Below are 24,471 nucleotides of genomic sequence, written 5' to 3'. Positions count from 1 at the left end.
ATTGATCCATGTGCGCTTGTCATCTCAGGGTCCATGCATTGCTGAGACGTACCTGAGTGCTCAGCTCAGCTCAGCTGTTCTCCACATTTCTTCTTTATACTTTCTCTGCAGAAACCGCTGTGTGCAAGGCAGGAGGTCTGTGCTGTGGTAGCCATCAGTACACCCTCATGTCCCAGACTCATGCAGACTTATTTTTCTTGAGTTTAAATTCTTGTCCTTTTGTTCTACAACCACAGGGACTTCCGCCCTGCCTTAAGTAACCCTCATATGCCGTAACACTGGGGGCTGTTGCTGCTGCCTCCAGGTGACCACTCACACATTGGTAAGTGCTGGGCTTCCTGCAGCTTTGCACATACAGTAACGACAGTTTCCCTGGGCTGGTGTTCTTTGTCTTCTGTTGTTATTTGCTGGCTCTGCTGTTGATTGTGATGTGTTGTTGTATTCCTCTTTTGCCAATGTGCCCCCTGATCCTGGGTGCCCGAAAGCAGGCACCGCTGTCTGATGGAAGTGCTGTTTTGTGAGGAAATGGGCCCAAACTGTGTGGTTATCCCTGGGCTCATTTAATTGGGCCTCAGTCATTTTGGGCTGTAAAGAAAAGCCAGTGTGGAGCCTTCTGGAGTGAAGTAACTACGGTCAGCCAAGGTTAAACTGTGATGTCTGGCATCCGCTTATAATGCTGAGTCCTCACCTGCCGAGCAGCAACCATCAGCATCCCTGTTAGTGCCCCTGAGAGAGTTGGGAAAGAGAGATGAGCTTTCAGGTGTAGAGGTTCTTCTTGCCCTTAAAAACAGGGCATCATGGTTTATTATTAGTAAAGGCTGTGTTGAAATTGGTCTGTATTTAATTAATTTTCATCAATGAATGAATGAATGAGATATGGCTGTGGAGAGCATAGACCAAATCTTGTGGGGAAAAGGGAGTCTGACAGGTTTTGGAATGGGCTCAGGAGGACGTGAGTTTGAGATGAATGATCTCAGTGCTTGCTGTGTTGATTTCATTTGGAAAAGCTGGGAGAGACTTCCCACCATGGATCCCTGGCCAGACAGACAATTATATGTCAATATAGTTGGGAGTGGGTTTCTTTTATTTTGAAGCGATCGTGGTGTTGGTTGTAGCATGTTCGGTCCCTCTGTCCCCATGATAACTTTGAGTGAAAGCATAGGACACACTGTGAGCGTTAAGAATTAGAAGTGTTTAATTGGGAAGACTTCAGAAGTGAGATGTGGGTTGGGGTCTGAGAGCAGAGTTTTGGGTGTGATTGATGAATGGGCAGAGAAGGATCAGCCAAATGCCCGCGCTCCATCAGGGCAGCTGTGTGTGTTGCTGATGGGATCAGTGCGGTGCTTGAGGAGGATGCCTGTGTGCCTTCTGCTGAGCAGCGATGCAGCGCTGCTTGCTTACGGTGAGCTTGGTCCGCCAAGTGACGGTGGAGTGTGAGACGTGGTTGGATTTGATCATCCATCTCTTTTGCGCATTTCTAAGATGTGATCTCTTTGGTAAGGCAAAACTGAAAGCTGAGTGAAAGTTTCAGAATTTCCTCTCCAATCGTAAGCTTTGTTTCAACAGGAGGTGGGAGGTAGTTTGGCTGTAGCTCAAGCTGCTGCTGCGAGTGTTGGCATTTGGACACTTGCAAGACCCGTACTAAAGCATGTTTCTCCTGTTATTACACAGTGCTTTGGGTTCTGCTTCTTCCATCCCTGATTTATGTATTTCGGGATGGTAGAGGCAATACAGTCTGATGGAATGAAGTTTCTAAGTTTTCAGTTATTGTCTGAGAGTGCAGAATAGATTGAGAAATATTGATCCAACCTAGAAATGAGGAACGTATGGGAAATTGTTTTAAGAGCGGTCCTTCAGCATTCCCTGCGTCCTGGAGGGCAATAAGCAGAGAGCCCATTGCCCTGGAGCAGCAGGCTGTGCTCTGTGGTGTGAGGCTCCAGGAACCTCTGCAGGGTGTCAGGGTGGGACTTACTTTGGCAGTGCCTGGTGGTGATGGTTATGGCAGTGAGGAGCAGGAGGCAGGCACCAGCCAGGTTAACCCGCATGACCACATCATAGCAGAAATGCAGTGTATTCTTGCTGTTTGTTCCTGCAGGATGAAAGGAGAGAGAGGAAAGAGGAAAGGCCCAGCAGCAGGAGACATCTGCCTGCATCCTGAAATGCCTGTAGCCAGCACGGACATTAAGTTTGCCACTTCTGATCAAAGCAGCACTGCTGGCAGAGCCCCTGTCTCGCCACAGCTGGGTTACCTGCATCTCGGCCCTGCTGTGAGCTGTTTTTTGTGGTGACCCTGGCTGCTCCGTGTGAATCACTGAGTGTGATGTGCTCTGCTGTTGTTGTGAGTGGATGGAAAAATGGTTTAAGGGCAGTGAGATACAACAAAATAGCCTTCTCCCACTCCTGCCAGGATATATATAAGCCTGTGGCCAGCGCAGGGGGGGCTCTGTAGGGCCCATTTTGTACTTTGATACCCTGACACTGATATGAGATCAGCTTGCACAGCTGAGGTGCCCAGCCATGAAACCTGAGGGCTGTGGGCTCAGAATTTCTATCTAGCATCCTCAGAAATTCTGAGCTCTTTAGGTGGTTTCACCCCTCATTGGCACGTCCCTGAGAAAGATGAACATTATCTCTTGTCCTCACATCCCAAAATGCCTGCAGTCAGCACAGCCCTTAATTCATGCTGTTCCAGGCAGAGCAGCACTGCTGGCAGAGCTCCAGCCTCCCCGCAGCTGAGTTACCTGCATCTGGACTCTGTTGTGAATTGTCCTTCTTGGTGGCCTGGCTGCTCTGGGTGGTGGTTGCAAGTGTGGTGGGTGCTTCTTTAGTTGTGACTGGAAAGAAGAAATAAGTGAATACAGAGAGGTACAACAGAAGAGCTTCCTTGTTTCTGTGCCAGGATGCAGCCAGCAGAGGAAGAACTATTATAGAGTCTGTTTTGAACAGCGATGCTTTCAGGTGCTGCCCAGCCCTGGAAACAGAAGGATTTGGGCTCCTAATTTCTTATCAGCCCCATCAGTATGTGTGAGCTCTTTGTTATCACTGTTATAAAACACGTCCTGAGAGCCAAGGGGATTTCTGAGTTTCTTTTTGAGGTGCTGTAAGCATATGGGTGCTGTCAGAATGTAGAGGTCCATGTGAGGTGAGGAAGGCAGGGGTGGCTGCGGACTTTGTAACTGTCATCCCTGAGAGGTGCTGATGGGATGGGGAGGTGCTGCTGGGCTGCATGACCTCCTGTGTGTTTGGGCAGGACCAGTACCACAAGTGAAGGGGTTGAGCAGAGAGCCTCTCTGAGGAGGAGCAGTGCCTGTGTGATGAGACAGCTTGGGCAAAGAAGCAGGGCCATGGGGAGTGTGGGCGATGGGCCGCCTTTCCCCCACAACATTCTTATGTAGGAGCTGGCTGCCCATGGTGTGTATGGGTGTATGCTCTGCTGGGTGAAACACTGGCTCGATGGCTGGGCCCAAAGGGTTGTGGACCGTGGAGTTAAATCCAGTTGGCAGCCGGTCCCAAGCAGTGTCCCCCGGGGCTCGGTACTGGGGAGTCTTCTATTTGACATCATTATTAATGATCTTGATGAGGGGATTGAGTGTACCCTCAGTAAGTTAGCCGATGACACCATGTTGAGAGGGAGTGTTGATCTGCCTGAAGGAAGAGGGGCACTACAAAGGGACCTGGATAGGCTGGATGAATGGGCCAAGGCAAAATGTATGAGTTTCAATAGGTCCTAGTGTCTGGTCCTGCATTTTGATCACAACCACCCCAGACAACCCTATAAAGCCTATAGGGAGGAATGGCTAGGAAGCTGCCTTATGGAAAGGGACCTTGGTGTACTGATGGACAGTCAGCTAAATATGAGCCAGCAGTGTGCCCAGGTGGCCAAGAAGGCCAATGGCATCCTGGCTTGTATGAGGAATTGTGTGGTGAACAGAACTAGGGAAGTAACCCTGTGCCCGTACTTGGCAGTGGTAAGGCCTCACCTTGAGTACTGCAGGTACTGTGCTGAAGTGCTGTGCTGAAGTTCCCTCACTGTGCTGTGCTGAATTTCCCTCACTAACAACTTCTAATTGTCCCCTCTCTCCCCTTCCCCATCTCCTCCAGCAACACCTGTATTCACAGGCTCTGTTCCTGCTGTGTATTGCACCGCAGTCCCACCGCTCCTGTTGCCCTGCAGTCACTGAGCAGCCCTGAATTCCATCCTTTGGGTTTGCCCTTTCTTTCCCCACGGTTTACTTTGCCCAGTTTTTTGGACGTGGTGCAAGGGAAATGCCTTCAGCCATTGTCCTCCTTCCTCCGGGCACAGGTGCCCCATAAACCCTCATCCATACTCACAGAGCCCCAGCTGCTCACCTGGGAAGAAAGTGGGTTGTCCAGAGCTGAAGTGCAGCACCTGGTTGGTGTAGCTGATGCAGAAATAGGTCCCCTCATCCTGGGTTGTGAAGTTCTTTACCACCAGCAGATTGGTGTTGCCTCTCCACCATGTATCAAACTGTGAAGATGTTCCCTTACTCCCATAGAATGCCATCCCCTGGACGGAAACAGGGGTACTGGAGACGAGAAAGTGGATGTTCCCAAACTTATCTAGACGTATCCAGAAGATAGGTTTATCCCTGTCATAAGGCGGGCACTCCAGCTCCAGTTGCTGTCCCTCCTGGGGATGCTTCATATTCCTGTTGAGGAACCTGTCCGCCACTGCATCCCTCTGTCCCTGGCCATCGGTGCAGCCTGTGGGCAGAAGATGTCCATGTGCACTCAGGTGCTGCTCGTGAAGAGCTCCCAGGGCCTTTGGGCAGGGCTCTTCCCTGCCGGTGCAGTGCGGTGTGTGGCAGGCAGGCACCTGAGTTGAGGGTGAATGCGGAGGGAGGGCCTCGGCGTCCAGCACGCTTGGGTGCTGTGCTGGAGTCCCTGGGGACTCAGCATTGAGAATGCCAGGCTCGCGAGATGGATTCTGCCCTTCAGAGTAGCCCTCCAGCTGCCTTCTCAGGGCTACGGCCATTTCCCAGCTTATTTGCCAGGTGATTCACCGCTAACAACTGTCTCATGCCCCCTCTCTCCCCTTCCTCATCCCCTCCAACAACGCCTGTCTGAACAGGCTCTGTTCCTGTTGCATATCACGCTGCAGTTTCACTGCTCCCGCTTCCCTGCGCAGTCACTGAGCACCCCTGAATTCCATCCTTCCCGCTTCCATACTCACAGAGCCCCAGGCTGAGCAGGAGGAGCAGTGCAGGAGACCCGGCCATTGTCCTCGGGGCGATGCAGCGGAGCGCGAGTGATCTTTGTCACTGAACTTTGGAGGCAGCGTAACTTATAGGAGAGGATGTGATGTCATCTGGACCCTCTTCTGTGAAGAGTCTGTGTTCAGCCTCTGAGGTGAAACAGAGTGAGAAAAGATTTCTGCAACACTTCATTTGTGATCCAGAACTTGGGCTTGTTTTTTGTGATAGTGTTGTTTTTAATGATGCCTCATGGATTTTGCTGCAGTATCTTCAGCTGAGATTCAGACTGACAGTGCTCCTTCTAGACATTCGGTGAATCAGCTCAGACTGATGTTTCCCACCCACTTCACATGCAGATCTGCAGAAAACAAGGACAGGACTGGGGCCATAGTCATGGACAACATGTTGTATTCCTTAGGAGAGATTGTATTTCACTGTATTTTATTTTATTCAATGTAAAGTTTAAAGAAGACCTGGGAATGTTGTACAGCATCTGTCCATCTGCCTCTTATGTCTGAGTCCATGCATTGCTGACATGTAGCTGAGTTCTGCAGCTCAGCTCTTCTCTGCATCTCTTCTTTGAAGTTTCTGTGCAGAAGCTGCTGTGTGCAAGGTAGGAGCTCTGTGGTATGATACCCACCAAGACAGCCCCGTGTCCCAGTGGTATGCTCAGTTTTAATTGTTATTTATACCCTCGTGGTTTTCTTCTCCAACCACAGGGACTTCCGCCATGCCAAAAAACAACAAGAAACACCTTACCTGCTTTAACACTCTGAGTCCTGCCCACTGCTAAGAGTTTTGTTTTCCTGCAGCTTTGTGCATACAGTCACAACAGTTCCACTAGGCTGGTGTTATTTGCTTCTTCTTTTTTGGGGATTTCCTGTCTTTCCTGCTATATTTTGATAAGGTGTGAGGTGTTGTTCTCTTGCCTTTGCAACAACATCCTCTGGATGTTAACAAGCCAGGCACTCCCACTGCTGCCTTTGCAACGGGATCAGGAGCTGAACTGATGGGCGTGCCTTGTGGTTTGCTCACGTTGTCCCACATTTTGTGAGGTGTTGAAGTGATCTGCTTCTGCCTTACACCAGGACTGTGACCAGAGTGGGAAATTTCCTGATTTCTGTGGTTCAGAATGATGGGATTGGAAGGGGTGCTGCTGGCAAATGACGGTGCTTGAATGTTTCTGGGGATTGGATTCTCATCCTGCCATGGAGCACGGTTGCCTACCTATGGTATCTCATGTTCAGAGATATGTTGGGAGAACCTGTGCAGATGGAGTGCAGGATAACCCAGAAAGGCCTATTGCCTGTCTGTTTGGACATCTTTCTTCCCTCTTTTCTCCCTGTGACAGTGTGCTTCTACCATGGGTCATTCCCAGCTACCTAACAGGTACGCCAAAGTTCCCCTCCTAAACACAGAGTTGCCCTTTCTCTTGGTCCTCATGGCTTACGGATGGTTCTGGAAATATGCGGTGCATTTGTGTAATCACTAGTTTCTGCTGCCTTTAAGACTCTGTTAATGAACGTATGTTTTTAAGGCTAGATGAAAGCTTATTGTCAGTGGAGTGAGAAGCGGTAAGGGGCTGTCATGCATCCCTTCCCTGCAAGGACACACTCTGTTGGACAGAGAGTGTCCCAGGCAAGTTTAGCTCTAATGAAGACATCTCTTTGTGATTAGATGAAGCTAGTGTGCTCCTGAGCCTCCATCCCTTGTCTCCTAAGTAACAAATTAGCTTGTGAAGGGATCATTCTTTCCCGAGTCCTGTGTTTGTTTATATCTTAGCACAAAGCCATTTCTCCTGTCCACTGTAATAAACACGAACAGCTAAGGCTGTCCCATTGGCAATTACACTATTGTGAAAAGCTCCAGACAGTAGCAGGACCTGCAGGTGAAGATCTACTTCAATACCTTCACTTCTGGATATAATTTAGATGAGCAGCATGGATGAATTTTCTCTATGCCTGCTGAGGAGATTTCAGTTGGACAAGCTAGGAAGAATTTCTATTGTGGACCCTGGTCTGACACAAATTTCTTTCACCGTATTTGAGAGTGGGCTATTAGATGTGGAACTTTCCTTTTGTAAACATGATTAGGATAGCATGCGAAGTTATAAATCTCTCTGCCTTGTATGTAAATAATGAATTAAACCGAACAACACAATGAAAGAGTAAAAACTATATCCATTGAACAGAGAAGTCATTGGAAGTGGCAGCTTGGGGCACTGGGGTTTGAGTCGTGGAAATGTTTGCCTTGTTCCTGATCTCATGGAATCATCGGTGGCTATTTTCCACAGCGGCACGGAGCTGCCCGGCTTCTTAGGGTCAGCGCTGTCCCCCGCGGTCTGGGTGTGTCCCAGCAGTGTGGGGCAGGAGCACATGTCAGGCCCGCGGGAGGTGTGCAGTGCTGGTGGGCAGCACAGGAGGAGCAGCCAAATGCCGCGCTGCATCAGGGCAGCTGTGTGTGTTGCTGATGGGCTCCGTGCGGTGCTTGAGGAGGACGCCTGTGTGCCTTCTGCTGAGCAGCGACGCAGCACTGCTTGCTTACGGTGAGCTTGGTCCTGCAAGGGATGGGCTTGTGGTGAGTGAGTGTAACACGTGGCTGTGTACATTACAGCACTGCTGATGCTTCCTGCTGTTAGCATGGGAACATCAGGTCTGTTTAGCAAGGAGGAATCCCAAGTATCAATGAAGATTTCTGAATTTACTCTTAAATCTCAATCTTTTGTTTCTAACGGAAGGAGGAAAGACAAAAATTGTGACTCAACCATTCCTCGTTCTGCCTTTAGGAAAGAGTGTCTGGATGGCCCTGAGCCTGATCTGATGTCTCTAAGCTGCCTTAGAGCAGCTCTATACCCATCTCCATGTTCCATACCCTTCCCCACTGTGGCATTCTTTATGACTACCTCAGGCTACATTCGGCTGATTGCAATGTTGAGCCAGGAATTCCAATAGAAAATCCAGATGTGGAGTAAAAATCTGTCCTTTTTCTGCCTACTGCAGAAATAAATGCTCCTAATGGATCTTGACTGGTAATCCAAAACAGCATAAAAAGCCAAAATAAATAGTTCAATAAAATTTTGTGTTCTGGTACTCACACCAGATTCAGGATGGTATAGCCAATGCAGTTTGGTAGAGGAAGTTGTCTGCATTTATAATTTCTTGTCTGACAGTGAAGAACGTGATAAGATTTCTGAGGCTAACGCTGTGGTTGAGGAAAGTTTGGAAAAGAATTTTAAAGAGAGGTCCCTCTGCCTCTCCTGTATCCTGGATATGCAATGGCTGCGTGAGGGCAATAGGCAGAGAGCTCATTGCCCTGGAGTAGCGGGCTGTGCTCTGTGGTGTGAAGCTCCAGGAACCTCTGCAGGGTGTCAGGGTGTGACTTACTTTGGCAGTGCCTGGTGGTGATGGTTATGGCAGTGAGAAGCTGGAGGCAGGCGCCAGCCAGGTTAACCCACATGACTATATCACAACAGAAAGTCAGTGAATTCTCACTGCTTGTTCCTGCAGGAAGAGAGAAGAGAGAGGAAAGAGGAAAGGCCCCAGCCAGCTTTGGCTACGGCCTGCTGTGGCGGAGCTGTCAGCAGGTCCTGCAGCAAAGGGATCCGTATGTCTGTGAGCGAGGGCTGGCAGTAGCTGCAGATGAGGAGAGGGCTTTCACAGGGCACGAAGAGAGTGCAGTGCAAACCAGGCATGTCTGCAGGTGACATCCCCAGCCATGGCTGCTGGTGTTGGCATTGTGCTGGAGAGCTGAGGGAGAACACATAGCCAGAATACTTCTCATGTCCCCTTCTGTGACTGAAAGCAGTGTTTGTTCAAAAAGCAATCCTTTGTTTTGGTGTGACCCATCATTTGGAATGCTTGTGACTTCTAAGTCACCCTAAGTGGGGTGAAACATGGGATTAGAATAATGGAATCATCTTTTCTGGGGCAGACCTTCACGATCACCAAAGCCAGCCATCAGCTTGACCTTCTGAGTCTCATCACTAACACATGTCCTTTCATGTTGTCCCACACCTCATGAACAGCTTTGCAAAAGAAAATCTTGCTCCTTTCTCTGGGATACCCATTGTAAAATGGAAGTTAGTTTCATCCCTGGAGCTGCAGAGTTCTCCCTACATCCTGAAATGCATATTATGGTCAGCAATGACATTAATGTAGCCTCTTCTCATCAAAGCATCTCTGCTAGGACAACCCCTGTCTCCCCAGTGCTGCCTTACCTGGATGCAGGCTCTGCTGTGAGGTGTCATTCTTGGTGACGTGGCGGCTCTGGGTGGTGGCAGCGGGTGTGGTGGGTGCTTTCTGTTTGTGACTGGATGGAAGAATGGATGAATACAGAGAGAGACAACACTAGAGCATTCTCCCAGCGCAGCCTGGAGATGGACAGGACAGGGAGGACTTCATAGAGCCTGTTTTGAACTGTGATGATCTGACACACTACCAGCCATGGAAAAGGAGGAAGTGGGTTCCTAATTTCTTATCAGCACCCTTGAAATGCATGAGCTGTTTGCACTCAGTCCTAGGAAAGTTCCTGGGGCCTTTGGGCAGGGCTCTTCCCTGCCAGGGCAGTGCAGTGCATGGCAGGCAGCCGGGCTGTGAGGGTGAATACAGAGCGGGGGCCAAGGCGTCCAGCACACTTGGGTGCTGTGCTGGAGTCCCTGGGGACTCAGCGTTGAGAGCGCCGAGCTCTCAAGATGGATACTGCCCTTCAGAGCAGCCCTTCAGATGCCTTCTCGGAGCTGCTGCCATTTTCCAGCTTCTCTGCCATGTGATTCCCCCCTAACAACTGCCTCATGCCTCCTCTCTCCCCTGCCCCATCCCCTCCAGCAACACCTGTCTGAACAGGCTCTGTTCCTGCTGCGTATCACTCTGCAGTCCCACCACTCCCGTTTCCCTGCGCAGTCACTGAGCAGCCCTGAATTCCTTCCTTCCCACTTCCATACTCACAGAGCCCCAGGCTGAGCAGGAGGAGCAGTGCAGCAGACGCGGCCATCGTCCGCGGGGTAGTGCAGCGGAGCGTGGGTGATCTTTGTCACTGAACTTTGGAGGCAGCGTTACTTATAGGAGAGGATGTGATGTCATCTGGACCCTCTTCTGAGAAGATGCATGGTTCAATAAAGAATGGTTTCTGAAGAACTCCACTAGAGATCTAGAACTCGGGCTGTGCTTTTTCAAAGGTGTTTTTAATGGACTTTTTTGAATGTCTTCATTTGACAGCATTCCTCCTTGAAATTAAATCATCCATTACAGACTACTGTCTCTCAGCCATTTGGAGCACTCACATCACATCCAGACCTGCACAAAATGGGACAAGTTCCATGATGTGGACTCCGGCCTCAGGCTATGTTTCCTGTCAACCATTCTTCCACCTTGACTTGCTCATGCAGAAGTGGTCTGGTGTGGATGTGAAGGCATGCTGTTTTCTTGCAGAGCAAACAAGAAGTGGGAATGTTTTACAGCATGTATTCACGTGCAGTTTTGATTTCCAAGTCCACGTATTGCTGACATGTAGCTGCCTTCTCCAGCGCTGTTGTTCTTTGCAATTGTTCTGCAAATGCTGCTTTGTGCAAGGCAGGTCTGTGATGTGAAACCCATCAAAGAAGCCCATGTCCCAGTGGCATGCAAATTTTCACTTTTTTTCAAAGCAGAATGTTTGTGGTCTTATTCTACAACCACCAGGTCCTCCACGCTGACAAATGTGTGTCAACATTCACAGCCTTTGTTGCTGCCTCCAGGTGTCCACTCACACATTGGTGGGCTTCCTGCAGCTTTGCACATACAGTAGCGACAGTTTCCCTGGGCTGGTGTTATTTGCGTCTTCTGTTGTTATTTGCTGGCTCTGATGTTCTTTGTGATGGGTTGTTGTATTCCTCTTTTGCAAATGTGCCCCCTGTTCCTGGGTGCCCGAAAGCAGGCGCCGCTGTCTGATGGAAGTGCTGTTTTGTGAGGAAATGGGCCCAAACTGTGTGGTTATCCCTGGGCTCATTTGATTGGGCCTGAATGCATTTTGGTGTGTAAGGTCAGCTGCTGTGAAACTTTCTAAAATGGGGTAACTAAGGTCAGCCAAGGTTAGACTGTGATGTTTCAGGTGCACATATACAAATTCCTGCTGAGTCCTCAATTGCGGAGCAGCAACCATCAGCATCACTGTTAGTGCAACCGAGAGTGTTGGGAAAGAGAGATGAGCTCTCAGGTGTAGAGGTTCTTCCTGCCCTTAAAAACAGAGGCATCGAGGTTTATTGTCAATTATCACCTTTACTGTGGTGAAATTGTTCTATATTTAGAAATTGTTTGTATTTAATTTATTTCCGAAAAACAATGAATGAACAAGACATGGTTTTGGAGAGCATGGACCAAATCATGTGTGGGGAAAAGAGTCTGACAGGTTTTGGAATGGGCTCAAGAGGACGTGAGTTTGAGATGAATGATCTCGATGCTTGCTGTGTGGATTTCATTGGAAAAGCTGGGAGAGATTTCCCTCCATGGATCCCTGGTCAGACAGACAATTATATGTCAACATAATTGCGTGTGGATTTCTTTTTTTTGAAACATGAGTGATGTTGGTTGTAGCATGTTCGGTCCCTCTGTCCCATGAAAACTGTGAGTGAAACCAAAGAACACACTGTGAGCGTTAAGGATTAGAAGCGTTAATTGGGAAGGCCTCAGGAGTGAGATGTGGTTGGGGTCTGAGAGCTGAGTTTTGTGTGAGATTGATGGGTAGGCAGTGAAGGATCAGCCAGATGCCCACGCTCTGTCAGGGCAGCTGTGCGTGTTGCTGATGGGATCCGTGCGGTGCTTGAGGACGACGCCTGTGTGCCTTCTGCTGAGCAGCGATGCAGCGCTGCTTGCTTACGGTGAGCTTGGTCCTGCAAGTGACAACGGAGTGTGAGACGCGGTTGGTTTTGATCATCCATCTCCTGTGTGCATTTCTATCATGTGATCTCTTTGGTAAGGAAGAACTGAGAACTAAGTGAAAGTTTCAGAATTTCCTCTCCAAACGCAAGCTTTGTTTCAACAGGAGTGGGAAAAAGAGAAATGCTGGCACTCAAGCATACCTTTGCCCTGGCTACTTTTTCAGATCAAATTGAAGATTTCAGACATGAAATTGTGTCCACACCTTTTGCCTTCCCAGAGGTGTAGCCTCACTGCTTTCAGCATAGCAGCCTCCGAATATGTGTAATTAAGGAGGTAGTTTGGCTGTAGCTCAGTGTGCTGTTGCATGTGTTGGCATTTGGACACTTGCAAGACCCATAGTGAGGCATGTTTCTCCTGTTATTCCACAGTGCTTTGGGTTCTGCTTCTTCCAACCCTGATTTATGGATTTCAGGTTGGTAGAGGCAATGCAGCCTGGTAAACCAGGTTTCAGTGTTTTCAGTTATTGTCTAACAGTGCAGAATGTATTAAATATTTCTGAAAGATAAAACTAGAGATGAGGAAAATCTGGAAAAGCATTTTCAGATTGGTCCTTCAGCATTCCCTGTGTCCTAGATACACAATGGCTGCGTGAGGGCCTTAGGCAGAGAGCCCGTTGCCCTGGAGCAGCAGGCTGTGGTGTGAGGCTCTGCAGGGTGTCAGGGTGCAGCTTACTTTGGCAGTGCATGATGGTGATGGTTATGGTAGTGAGGATCAGGAAGCAGGTGCCAGCCACTCGAACCCAGAGGAAAACATTACAGATGGAATTCTGTGTTATTTCCTTGCTTGTTCCTGCAGGAAGAAAGGAGAGAACGAGGAAAGACCTGGCTGCTGGCTGGGGTTATGTCCAGCTCTGGCAGTGCAATTGGGAGGTCCTGGAGCAAAGGGAGCTGTGTGGCTCTGAGCAAGGCTGGCGGTAGTTGTAGGTGAGGAGAGGTCTTCCATAGGGCAGCAAGAGAGGTGGGGACCAGGGATGTCTGCTGGTGGCATCCCCAACTGTGGACTGCTGGTGTTGGCATTGTGCTGGGGAGCTGAGGGAGGCCATGTAGCCAGAAGACTTGCTTTGGTGTGGCACATAATCTGGCATGCTTGTGACTTTTAGGTCCCCCATGTGGGGTAAAACATAAGTTGAATGATGGAATCATGGGATCATAGAATCGTTGAATCATAGACTTGCTCAGGTTGAAAAAGACCTACAAGATCATCACAACAACCTCAACCTGACCAAACTACACCAACCTACAACCCTCTGCTAAATCATGTCCCTGAGCTCCCCAAACAGTTTTTAAACACGTCCTGGGATGGTGTCTCAGCCACCTCCCTGGGGAGCCTGTTCCAGTGCTTAAGAACCCTTTCTGTAAGTTTTCCTCATATCCAACCAAAACCTCCCTTGGCGCAACTTGAGTCCTATTCCACTCGTCCTGTCGCCTGTCACCAGTGAGAAAGGACCAACCCTGCTCTCGCTGCAATCACCTTTCAGGAATTTGAAGAGGGCAATAAGGTCTCCCCTCAGCCTCCTTCCCCAGACTAAACAGCCCCAGTTCCTTCAGTCGCTCCTCACAGGGCACATTCTCCAAGCCCTTCACAAGCTTTGTTGCTCTTCTTTGGCCCTGGTCCAGCAACTCAATGTCCTTTCTGTACTGAGGTGCCCCAAACTGACCACTGTTCTTGAGGTGCGGCCTCACCAGTGCTGAGTACAGGGGCAGGATTTCTTCCCTAGTCCTGCTCTCCACACCATTCCTGATACAAGCCGGATACCTGGGCACACTGGTGGCTCGTATTCAGCCGACTGTCCATCCATACACAAAGATCTCTTTCCATCAGGCAACTTTCCAGCCGCTCTTCCCCAAGCCTGTGCGGTTGCCTGAGGTGGTTGTGACCAAAATGCAGGACCCAACACATGATCCTATTGAGACTCATACAGTTTACCTCGGCCCATCTATCCAGTCTATCCAGTTCTCCCTGTAGTGCTTTTTCCCGTCTGGCAAATCAAAGTTTATTCTCAACATAGTGTCATCTGCAAACTTAATGAGCGTGCTCTCAATCCCCTCATCAAGATCGTTACTAAAGATGTTGAATAGGATTGGCCTGAGTACTGAGCTCTGGGGGACACCTCTCATGACTGGCCACCAACTGGATTTAACTCCATTGATCACAACTCTTTAGGCCTGAACATCCAGCCAGTGCTTCACCCAGCAGAGCATATGTCCATCCAAACTGTGGGCAGTCAGTTTCTGCACGAGGATGTTGTAGGGGACAGTGTCAAAAGCTTGAAAGAAGTCCAGGTAGACCACACTGGCAGCCTTACTTCATCCACTAAGTGGATTCCCTTGGCATAGAATGAAGCCAGATTTGTCAAACAGGATTTACCATTCATGAACCCATGCTGACCAGGCCTGATTCCCTAGTTGGCCTTCAATTGGATGATGGTGGCTCCTGAGAACCAATTCTCCCCACGTCAGTGAGATCAGGCCTTAATTTAGGCTCATGAGAGCAAAGCAGCACTGCTGGCAGAGCCCTGCCTCCCCTCAGCTGGGTTACCTGGGCTGGGCTGTGCTGGGAGATGTCCTTCTTGGTGACCTGGCTGCTCTGGTTGTAGGCAGTGAGTGTGGTGGGTGAAGCTCTTGATGCGACTGCTAGGAAGAAGTGTGCGGATACATAGAGTTAAAACAGATGAGCTTTTGTTCAGCCGTTGCAGGACATGGGGGGACTTTGTAGGGCCATTGTGTTTGGGCAGCGTCGGTACCACAAATGAAGCGGGGTGAGCAGGGAGCCTCTATGAGGAGGAGCAGTGCCTGTGTGATGAGACAGCTTGGGCAAAGAAGCAGGGCCATGGGGAGTGTGGGTGATGGGCTGGATGAGAAGGAACGGGCAGGGTGCTGGTGTAAGCGAGGTGGGAGCAGCTGTTGCTGACCTGGGAGAAGGTGGGTTGTCCAGAGCTGAAGTGCAACACCGGGGTGATGCAACTGATGCAGAAATAGATCTCCTCATCTTCTGCCCTGAAGGATTTCACCGCCAGTCAGAGGTGCTGACTCTCCATGATGCCTCAAAGTGCGGGGGTGTTCTCTTACCTCCATTAAATGCGGTGCTGTTTGTACCATAACTGCAGAGAATGAAGTGAAGGTTTCCACTCCTGTCCAGGCGAATCCAGGATACTTTCCAGGAGGTTTTGTTTCTCCAGCAGTCCAGCTGCAGCCGCTGTCCTCCTGGGGCTGTATGATGCTCCTGCTGAGGAACCTGACCAGCACTGCATCCCTTGGTTATCCTCCCTACACTTGGGTGCTGTGCTGGAGTCCATGAGGACTCAGCGTTGAGAGTGCTGGGCTCTCAAGATGGATGCTGCCCTTCAGAGCAGCACTTTAGATGCCTTCTTGGGGCTGTGGCCATTTCCTAGCTTCTTTGCCAGGTGATTCCCACTAACAACTGCCTCATGCCCCCTCTCCCTTCCCGATGCCCTCCAGCAACACTTGTCTAAACAGGCTCATGCAGCAGCTCTGGCAGTGGCTGAGCAGCCTGGCCCTGTATGTGTATCCATCACTGACACAGCCACACAGTGGCATGCGATTGGCACTGCATCAGCTCAAGCAGGACATGGGCAGGGCACAGTGCTGTGCTATCTCCACCTCTGGCACCCGCCACACACTCAGTCCCATCAAAACCTGGGTGTGTTACCCATGTGTTGCCACTGGGTGACTGAGAAGAACTAATTACCCCTAGTAACATTTCAGCCTTCCTAATGTCTTCTCAAGAGATAACAGAAGCCTCAAACGAACGAAAATGTGTGGTTGAAGGAGAAGTGTTCAGTGAAAAATGGACAGATGGGTACTGTTTTGTTGAGGTAAACTGCGTTTCTGCTGTTGAGTTACACCCCGGATGGACTTGGCGATAAAGGCCAGTGATGTGGTGGCAAATCTGATGGCAGAAGCAGCAAAGCCGTCTGCTGGTGGTGAGTTTATTGAGCAACGCACAGACAGCATCAGAGATGCAATGTGCCCTGATTAAAACAGGGACTTTCTCAAATCAGTTGGTGTCACTCCACCATTGCCAGGTGGTCTGAAGAAATGGACAAATCTGTGGCAAGAAAGTTGGAGAGGAATGCTGCTAATTTCAGAAGTTATCCTTTGGCGACAGATGAAATGACTGACGCTACAGATATGACTCAACTTCCTTTTTCATGGAAGGTATTGATAAGAAGTATCATGTCACTGAAGAAATGGCTTCCTTGGTACCCTCAAAAGGCAGAAGAAATCTTTTGATGTGGACGAAGCAGTGGAAATGGCATTGAAATGATTTTATTTAAGCTTTGTTGATGCTTCTGGTAGAGCTACTGATGGTGCCCAGGCAGTGGTTGGTCAAAAGGGGGGGGCTCATCGAATGCATAGAAGAGAATGGAATTGCTCCAGGAACTCAGGTCTGATGAAACATCTGTGCATGGTACATCAGGGCAATATATGCAGAAAAGCTTTAAAGATGGGTACTGTCACGTCAGTTGTCATGGAAGGTGTGAATTTCATGAAGCCCAGGGGACTGAACCATCACCACTTCCAGGCATTCCTGACACGTACGGATGCTGATTATGGAGACATTGTTTACTTTTATAAAGTAAGGTGTGTAAGTGATGGTAAAACGCGAGGCAGTTTTAGGATTTGCTAAATGAAATGAAATCATTTCTGGGATCAAAATGGACATTTGTGTCAGAAAGCGAGGCTGAGAGCGCATCACAGATTTCATGCTTCTGGTGGACATGGCCTCTCATTTAAGTAAGTTAAACATACGTCTTCGAGGCGTAAACCAACGCACCTGTGCTGTGTTTCAAGCCATAGCAGTGTTCCCAATGAAACAAACAGTGAGCGGCTCAGGTTATGGCAAATGATTTTATGCATTTTGACATGTGTTGAGAGATGAAGTTTCAGCTCTGCAGGCCCTCCTGGCCTTGAAATACAGCATTTAAGTACAATGTGGGTTGATGCACATGGAGTCTGTAGAGATACTGGTCTGTATTTGGTTTATTTATGTCAAAGAATTAAGGAAGGGGACATGCATATAGGAAGGGACAAAATCTGTGGGGAATATAGAGGCTGACAAACTGAGGAACGTGGCCCAGCAGGAGGTGAGTTAAGAATTAATTTTCTCGCTGCCTGCTGAGGAGATTTCAGGTGGAAAGGGGGCTGTAGCGAAATCCAATTATGGACCCTGGTCAGACAGGAAGTTATTTCAGCAGAGTTTGGGATGGCCTTTTCAATGGGTACTTTTCTTCTTTTGAAACACTAGTGGGGAAGGTGGTGGCATGTTCAGTCTCCCTGCCCTCATGGAGATAGGGCAGCAGAGGAGGAGCAGCCAAATGCCCGCGCTGCATCCGGGCAGCTGTGTGTGTTGCTGATGGGCTCCGTGCGGTGCTTGAGGAGGACGCCTGTGTGCCTTCTGCTGAGCAGCGATGCAGCACTGCTTGCTTACGGTGAGCTGGTCCTGCAGGGGATGCGCTTGTGGTGAGTGAGTGTGATGCATGGCTGTGTTATTTCAGCACTGCTGATGCTTCCTGCTGTTAGCATGGGAACATCAGGTCTGTTTAGCAAGGAGGAATCCAAAGTATCAATGAAGATCTCTGAATATACTCTTAAATCACAATCTTGCATTTGAAATGGAGGTTGACAACAATGAAGAAGGATACCAAGTTCTGCCTTAGGTCAGAGCCTTTTAAAGGCACTGTGGTGGCTGTAAGCTGACATAGAGCCTTTCAGGATCGATCTCCCGTTATGATACTCTTCCCATTTTGCATCTCTGTCGCTACTGTTTCTTGGTTTGAAAAGGACCACAATGATCAGCTAGAGTCAACCCCCCTGAGATGTGCAGGGTTGCCAACCACCAGACCAGGCTGCCCAGAGCCACATCCAGCCTGGCTTGAATGCCTCCAGGGATGGGGCATCCACAACCTCCTTGGGCAACCTGTTCCAGTGTGTCACCACCCTCTGTGTGAAAAAGTTGTTCCTAATATCTAAATGAAACCTCCTGTCTCACTTTAAGACCATTCCCCCTTGTCCTATCACTATCCTGCCTTGTAAACAGGCGTGTCCCCTCCTGTTTATACTGCCTTCAGTTATTGGAACGATACAATGCGGTCTCCCAGAGCCTTCTTTCTCCAAGCTAAACAAGACCAATTCCCTCAACCTTTCTTCATAGGAGAGGAGGTCCAGTCCTCTGATCATCTTAGTGGTGCTCAAGGTCTGTCTCCTTGTGCCTATGTACCTGTAGGACCCCTCCTTGTTATTTTTCACACCCTAGGCATGTTCAGCTCAATCTGTGCCTTGGCTTTCCAGATCGTCTCTCTACACATGCAGACAGTGTCCGCACATACTTACTGGGCTGATGTTGTGTAACAGCCTCTGCTTCAGCATTAGTGCTGCTTGTGGCAGAAATTAATGTAGCTAATGGATCTTCACTGGTAACGTAGATCAGCATGAAAAGGCCAAAATAAATTGTTGAGTAACGTTTTGGATTTGTCAATTTCGACCAGATTTCAGGATGGCAGAGCCAATGCATTCTGTAATTCCTTGTCTGTTTTACATTTTTCTGTTTACAATGACATTGCCTGTTAATAGTTTCTAGTCTGACAGCGTAGAATGTGATAAAGTTTTCTGAATCTAAACCTAGTGATGAGGAAAATCAGGAAGAGAGTCTTAGGAGGGGTCCTTCAGTATTCCCTGTGTCCTGGATATGCAATGGCTGTGTGAGGGCAATAGGCAGAGAGCCCATTCCCCTGGAGGAGCGGGCTGTGCTCTGTGGTGTGAGGCTCCAGGAACCTCTGCAGGGTGTCAGAGTGGGACTTACTTTGGCAGTGCGTGATGGTGATGGTTATGGCAGTGAGGAGCAGGAGGCAGGCACCAGCCAGGTTAACCCAGATGACCACATCATAGCAGAAATGCAGTGCGTTCTCATTGCTTGTTCCTACAGGAAGAAAGGAGAGAGAAGAAAGAGGAAAATCTCAGCACCGGGAGTCATTTGTCTGCATCCTGAAATGCCTGTAGTCAGCACAGACATTAATTTGGCCTCTTCTGATCAAAGCAGCACTGCTGGCAGAGCCCCTACATCCCCACAGCTGGTTTACCTGCATCTTGGTCCTGTTGTGAGTTGTCCTTTGTGGTGACCTGGCTGCTCTGGATGGTGGCTGCAGGTGCGATGTGTTCAGCTGTTGTGGGTAGATGGAAAAATGGTTGAATACAGTGAGATACAACAGAACAGCCTTATCCCAATCCTGCCAGGGCATAGATGAAACTATGACCAGAATAGGGGGGACTTCATAGGGCCCATTTTCAACTGGATGCCCTGACACTCTGATATGAGTTCTGCTTTCATTGCTGAGTTGCACAGCCATGAAACTGAGGGCTGTGGGCTCTGAAATTCTATCTAGCATCCTCAGAAATTCTGAGCTCTTTAGGTGGTTTTATCCCCTCACTGGCACGCCCTGAGAAAGCTGAACATTATCTCTTGTCCTCACATCCCAAAATGCCTGCAGTCGACACAGCCTTTAATTCATGCTGTCCAGGCAAGGCAGCACTTGCTGGCAGAGCTCCTGCTTCCCTGCAGCTGGGTTACCTGCATCCAGGCCCTGTTGTGAGTTGTCCTTCTTGGTGGCCTGGCGCTGGGGGGTGGTGGCTGCAGGTGGTGGGTGCCGCTAGTTGCGACTGAAAGAAGAAATAAGTGAATACAGAGAGGTACAACAGAAGAGCTTCCTCGTATACATGCCAGGACGCGCCAGCAGAGGAAGAACTTTTATATGCTATGAACAGTGCTGCTTTCAGGTGCTGCCAGCCCTGGAAACAGAAGGATTTGGGCTCCTAATTTATTATCAGCCCATCAGTATGTGTGAGCTCTTTGTTATCACTGTTATAAAACACATCCTGAGAGTCACAGGGATTCCTGAGTTTCTTTTGAGGTGCTGCAAGCATATGGGGGCTGTCAGAATATAGATGTCCAGGTGAGGTGAGAAAGGCTGGGGGCTGGGCACTTTGTAATTCTCATCCCTGTGAGGTGCGATGGGATGGGGAGGTGCTGCGGGTGGCTGCACGACCTGTGTGTTTGGGCAGGGTTTTACCGCGAGCAGAGCTGGTGGATGGGGAGGCCTCTGAGGAGGAGCAGTGCCTGTGTGATGAGACGGCTTGGGCAAAGAAGCAGGGCATGGGGAGTGTGGGTGATGGGCTGATTGAGAAGGCACGGGCAGGGGTGCTGGGCGTGAGCGAGGTGGGTGAAGCTGTTGCTGACCTGGGAAGAAGGCGGGTTGTCCTGAGCTGAAGTGCAGCACTGGTTGATGTAGTTGATGCAGTAATAGATCCCTCGTCCTGTGCCCTGAAGGACTTCACGACTAGTCGATAGGAGTTTCCTCTCCATAATGCCTCAAAAAGTTGGAGATGTTTTCTCACCCTCCGCAATGTGTGGAATAAGAATGGGTACTGTAGACAATGAAGTGAAGGTTCTCACTCTTGTCCAGGCGGATCCAGAAGACGGGTCTGTTTCTCTCGTATAGGCAGCATTCCAGCTCCAGCCGCTGTCCCTCTTGGGGGTTCTTCATATTCCTGTCTAGGAACCTGGCCTCCATTGTGTTCCTCTGTGCTGGGTGCTGGTGCAGCTGTGGGCAGAAGTTTGCCATGTCCCTCAGGTGCTGCTCGGGAAGAGCTCCGGGGCCTTCAGCAGGGATGAATCTTGCCCAGTTTAGTGTGGTGCGTGGCGGGCAGGCAGCCGGGCTGTGAGGGTGAATGCGGAGGGAGGGCCTCGGCGTCCAGCACGCTTGGGTGCTGTGCTGGAGTCCCTGGGGACTCAGTGTTGAGAGCTCCAGGCTCTCGAGATAAATGCTGCCTCTGGGGGCTGCAGCCATTTCCCAGCTTTTCCAGAGTTTTTTTCCACCCTAACAACTGCCTATGCCTCCTCTGTCCCCTTCCCCATCCCCTCCAGCAAAACCTGTCTGAACAGGCTCTGTTCCTGCTGCGTATCACCCTGCAGTCCCACCGTTCCCGCTTCCCTGCACGGTCACTGAGCAGCCCTGAATTCCATCTTCCCGCTTCCATACTCACAGAGCCCAAGCTGAGCAGGAGGGAGGAGCAGTGCAGGAGACACGGCCATCGTCCTCAGGGCGGTGCAGTGGAGCGCGGGTGATCTTTGTCACTGAACTTTGGAGGCAGCGTAACTTATAGGAGAGGATGTGATGTCATCAGGACCCTCTTCTGTGAAGAGTCCGTGTTCAGCCTCTGAGGTGAAGCAGAGTGAGAAAAGGTTTCTACAGCACTTCATTTGTGATGCAGAACTTGGCTCGTATATCGTGATAGCGTTGTTTTTAATGGTGCCTCATGGATTTTGCTGTTGCAGTATCTTCAGTTGAGATTCAGACTCACAGTGGTCCTTCTAGGCATTGGGTGAATCAGCACAGACTGATGTTTCCCACTCGCTTCATGTACAGATGTGCTGAAAACAAGGACAAGACTAGAGCCATGGCAGAGACAACATGTTGTATTTCATAAGCGAGGTTTCATCTCTTTGTGTTTTTTATTTTGTTAATTTAAATGTTATAGATGAGCTGGCAAAGTTTTACAGCATCTATCTGCCTGCCTCTTATCTCCAAGTCCATGCATTGCTGACATGTAGCTGAGTTCTGCAGCTCAGCGGTTCTCTGCATCTCTTTTTTGTAGTTTGTCTGCAGAAGCCGCTGTGTGCAAGGCAGGAGCTCTGTGTCATGACACTCATCAAGGCAGCCCCATGTCCCAGTGGTATGCCGAGTTTATATGTTTATTAATATCCTTGTGGTTTTCTTCTTCAACCACGGGACTTCCGCCCTTTCTAAAGGAAAAAACAACCATCCATCTGTACCTGCTTTAATACTCTGAGGTCTGCCTGCTGTCTGTAAGTGACCTCACAGATTGCTAAGAAATTTTTTTTTTCGCAGCTTTGCACCTACAGTCACAACAGTTCCACCAGGCTGATGTTATTTGCTGCTTCTCTTTGGGGGATTTCCTGGCTTTCCTGCTATATTTTGATAAACGTGTGAGCGGTTGTTCTATTACCTTTGCAACAGCAGCCCTGGATGTTAAGAAGCCCTGCATGTGTGACTGAGGGAAACCTTGTTGTGTGAGAATATGAGCCGAAATTGTCTGGGAACGTGGCTCATCTCATTGGGCCTCCAAGCACTGTGGTGAGTGAGGAAAGCCAAAGTGAGGCCTGCTGAGATCTGTGAAACAGAAGGTATTATGAGGCTGTTAGACATGTGATGTCTTCATAAAGTTGTGCAGATGTGTTTCAAGAAGAAGAGAGGGTCAGAGGGTCATTCTATTAAAGAGCATAACAAGAACCTTTGTCTTGAAATCCCATCAAGCACGTTTGAGCCGTGGACTCCTCGACCTCCATCCTTTTCCCAGCATGTCACAAGTTATGCTGCTTGTGTTGGCTCTTTGTGTGGTCAGTTTACTCTCCTCAACCAAAGCAGAATCCTTGCTGCTTTTGCGATGGGGTCAGGAGCTGAACTGATGGGCGTGCCTTGTGGATGGCTGATGTTGTCCCACGTTTTGTGAGGTGCTGAAGCGATCTGCTTCTGACTTACACCGGGACTGTGACCAGAGTGGGAAAATTTCTGATTTCTGTGGTTCAGAATGATGGGACAGGAAGGGGAGTGTTGGCAGATGGGTTGCTTGATGTTTCGGGATTGGATTCTCACCCTGCCATGAAGCATGGTTGCCTACCAACAGCATCTCGTGTTCAGAGATGTGTTGGGAGAACTTCTACAGTTGGATTGCCGGATAACCCAGGAAAGCCCATTGCCTGTCTGTTTGGACAGCTTTCTTCCCTCCTTTCTCCCTGTGACAGTGTGATTCTACTGTGGGTTCTTCCCAGCTACCTGACAGGTACGCAGAAGTACCCCTCCTCAACACACAGTTGCCCTTCCTCTGGGTCCGTTGGTCAAGGATGGAGCTGGATTCCACACAAGGCCACACCTGCTGTGAAGTCCTCAGGCCCTGGTCCCCGAGTCACTGTTCAGAAGGCTGCTTTTCATATCAGATTGTTTTGCTGAGTGTGGTTGTGAGGCATCACTACAACAAAGATACCCCCAGCCCTTCATCTTCTGACATTGCCCTTCATGTCATGTAGAATGATGGTGACTATACTGTGTCATAGGGGGTGCTTTTTGGGGGAATTGCTCCTTTCTGCTGCTTTGTGAGTCTGTTAATGAATATATGTCTTTAAGACAAGAGGAAGGGTTGTTGTCAGTGGAGAGAGAGAGCAGTAAGGGGCTGTTGTGCATCCCTTCCCAGCAGGGACATGCTTCATTGGCTGGAGAGGGACCCAGGTAAGTTTAGCTCTGATGGAGACATCTGTGTGTGATCAGATGAAACCACTCTGCTCCTGAGTTTCCGTCTCTTGGTCTCCTATGTAACCAATCCGATGGGGCAGGGATCTTCCTTTGCTGGGTTCTGTGTTTAATATCTTTTGCAAGAAGCAGTTTCTTATTTCTACTGTAACACATAAGAACATCCAAGACTGTCGCAGTTGTAAATAGCCTATTATGAAAAGCTTTGGACAGAAGGAGCACTGCCAGGAAAAGCTTATATTTAAAACCTTTGCCTGTGGAGGTAATTTAGATCAGCAGCAGGGAGAATTCTGTCTATGCCTGCTGAGCAGATTTCAGTTGCACAAGCAAGGGGTGAGTTTCTACCACGGACCCGAGTTAGATCCTCATTTCTTCCAGCTCTTCTGGTGTGGGACTTCATGTTGGAATTTGTTTTGTCAAAATAGTGGGATAGCACGTTAAATTATAAGTCTCCTGGCCCCTGGGTCAATAATGAGTTAAAGTAAACTATGCAATGAAAGAGATAGAAGTTACATCCGGCTTGTCTGGAAGACTTTGGAATGACAGACTGGAGCACCAGAATTGAGTTTGGGATATGATGGTTATGGTCATCTGTGGAAGGCTCAGCTGTCCAGCACAGCACTTTCCACAGCGGCACAGAGCTGCCCGGCTTCTTGGGGTCAGCAGCTGTCCCCCGCGGTTCTGGGTGTGTCCCAGCAGTGTGGGCGGGAGCACATGTCAGGCCGCGGGAGGGTGCAGTGCTGGTGGGCAGCAGAGGAGGAGCAGCCAAATGCCCGCGCTGCATCAGGGCAGCTGTGTGTGTTGCTGATCGGGATCCGTGCGGTGCTTGAGGAGGACGCCTGTGTGCCTTCTGCTGCGCAGCGACGCAGCACTGCTTGCTTACGGTGAGCTTGGTCAGCAAGGGTGGGCTCTTGTGGTGAGGTGTGTGATGCGTGGCTGTGTTCCTTACGGCAACTGCTGATGCTTCCTGCTGTTAGGCATGGGAACGTTTGATCTGTTTAGC

General features: G+C 49.5%; 1 protein-coding gene, 1 long non-coding RNA gene and 1 pseudogene across 4 annotated transcripts; all 3 read right to left on the bottom strand.

Moving 5' to 3' along the window:
- LOC112532335 overlaps positions 1–20,714 on the bottom strand; it is a 44,901-nt pseudogene extending 24,187 nt beyond the window's left edge.
- LOC107049158 (T-cell surface glycoprotein CD8 alpha chain-like) lies at positions 1,178–5,308 on the bottom strand. 3 transcript variants are annotated; one of them, XM_015301375.3, is made up of 5 exons: positions 5,195–5,308; positions 4,351–4,725; positions 2,742–2,834; positions 1,973–2,089; positions 1,178–1,809 (listed from the first exon to the last, which is right to left on the bottom strand). In XM_015301375.3, exons 1-5 carry the CDS (start codon positions 5,238–5,240, stop codon positions 1,703–1,705), a joined length of 738 nt encoding a protein of 245 aa, XP_015156861.3. In that variant the 5' UTR covers positions 5,241–5,308; the 3' UTR covers positions 1,178–1,702. The 3 variants fall into 3 exon arrangements, with proteins under 3 accessions (XP_015156861.3, XP_040556252.1, XP_040556253.1); XM_040700318.2 differs by having other exon boundaries at positions 4,351–5,223; XM_040700319.2 differs by lacking the exon at positions 2,742–2,834 and having other exon boundaries at positions 4,351–5,223.
- LOC121113236 lies at positions 11,897–13,188 on the bottom strand. The gene is made up of 3 exons (XR_005859945.1): positions 13,093–13,188; positions 12,800–12,948; positions 11,897–12,078 (listed from the first exon to the last, which is right to left on the bottom strand). It is a non-coding gene; the product is annotated as an uncharacterized LOC121113236 (long non-coding RNA).
- Positions 20,715–24,471: the final 3,757 nt, after the last annotated feature.

The sequence above is a fragment of the Gallus gallus genome, chromosome 4 (assembly GCF_016699485.2).
Source record: "Gallus gallus isolate bGalGal1 chromosome 4, bGalGal1.mat.broiler.GRCg7b, whole genome shotgun sequence".
Lineage (NCBI taxonomy): Eukaryota > Metazoa > Chordata > Aves > Galliformes > Phasianidae > Gallus > Gallus gallus.
This window is presented reverse-complemented; position numbering and strand designations above follow the sequence as displayed.

Excerpts from the sequence above, each read along its gene's own strand:
- LOC107049158 (XM_040700318.2), bottom strand. The coding sequence starts at position 4,996 with ATGGCCGTAGCCCTGAGAAGGCAGCTGGAGGGCTACTCTGAAGGGCAG. Across the intron at positions 2,090-2,741 it reads ACAACAGAGTCCAGATGCAG|GAACAAACAGCAAGAATACA; the intron begins GTAACTCAGCTG and ends TTCATCCTGCAG. Across the intron at positions 1,810-1,972 it reads CACCACCAGGCACTGCCAAA|GTTGGATCAATATTTCTCAA; the intron begins GTAAGTCCCACC and ends CCTCATTTCTAG.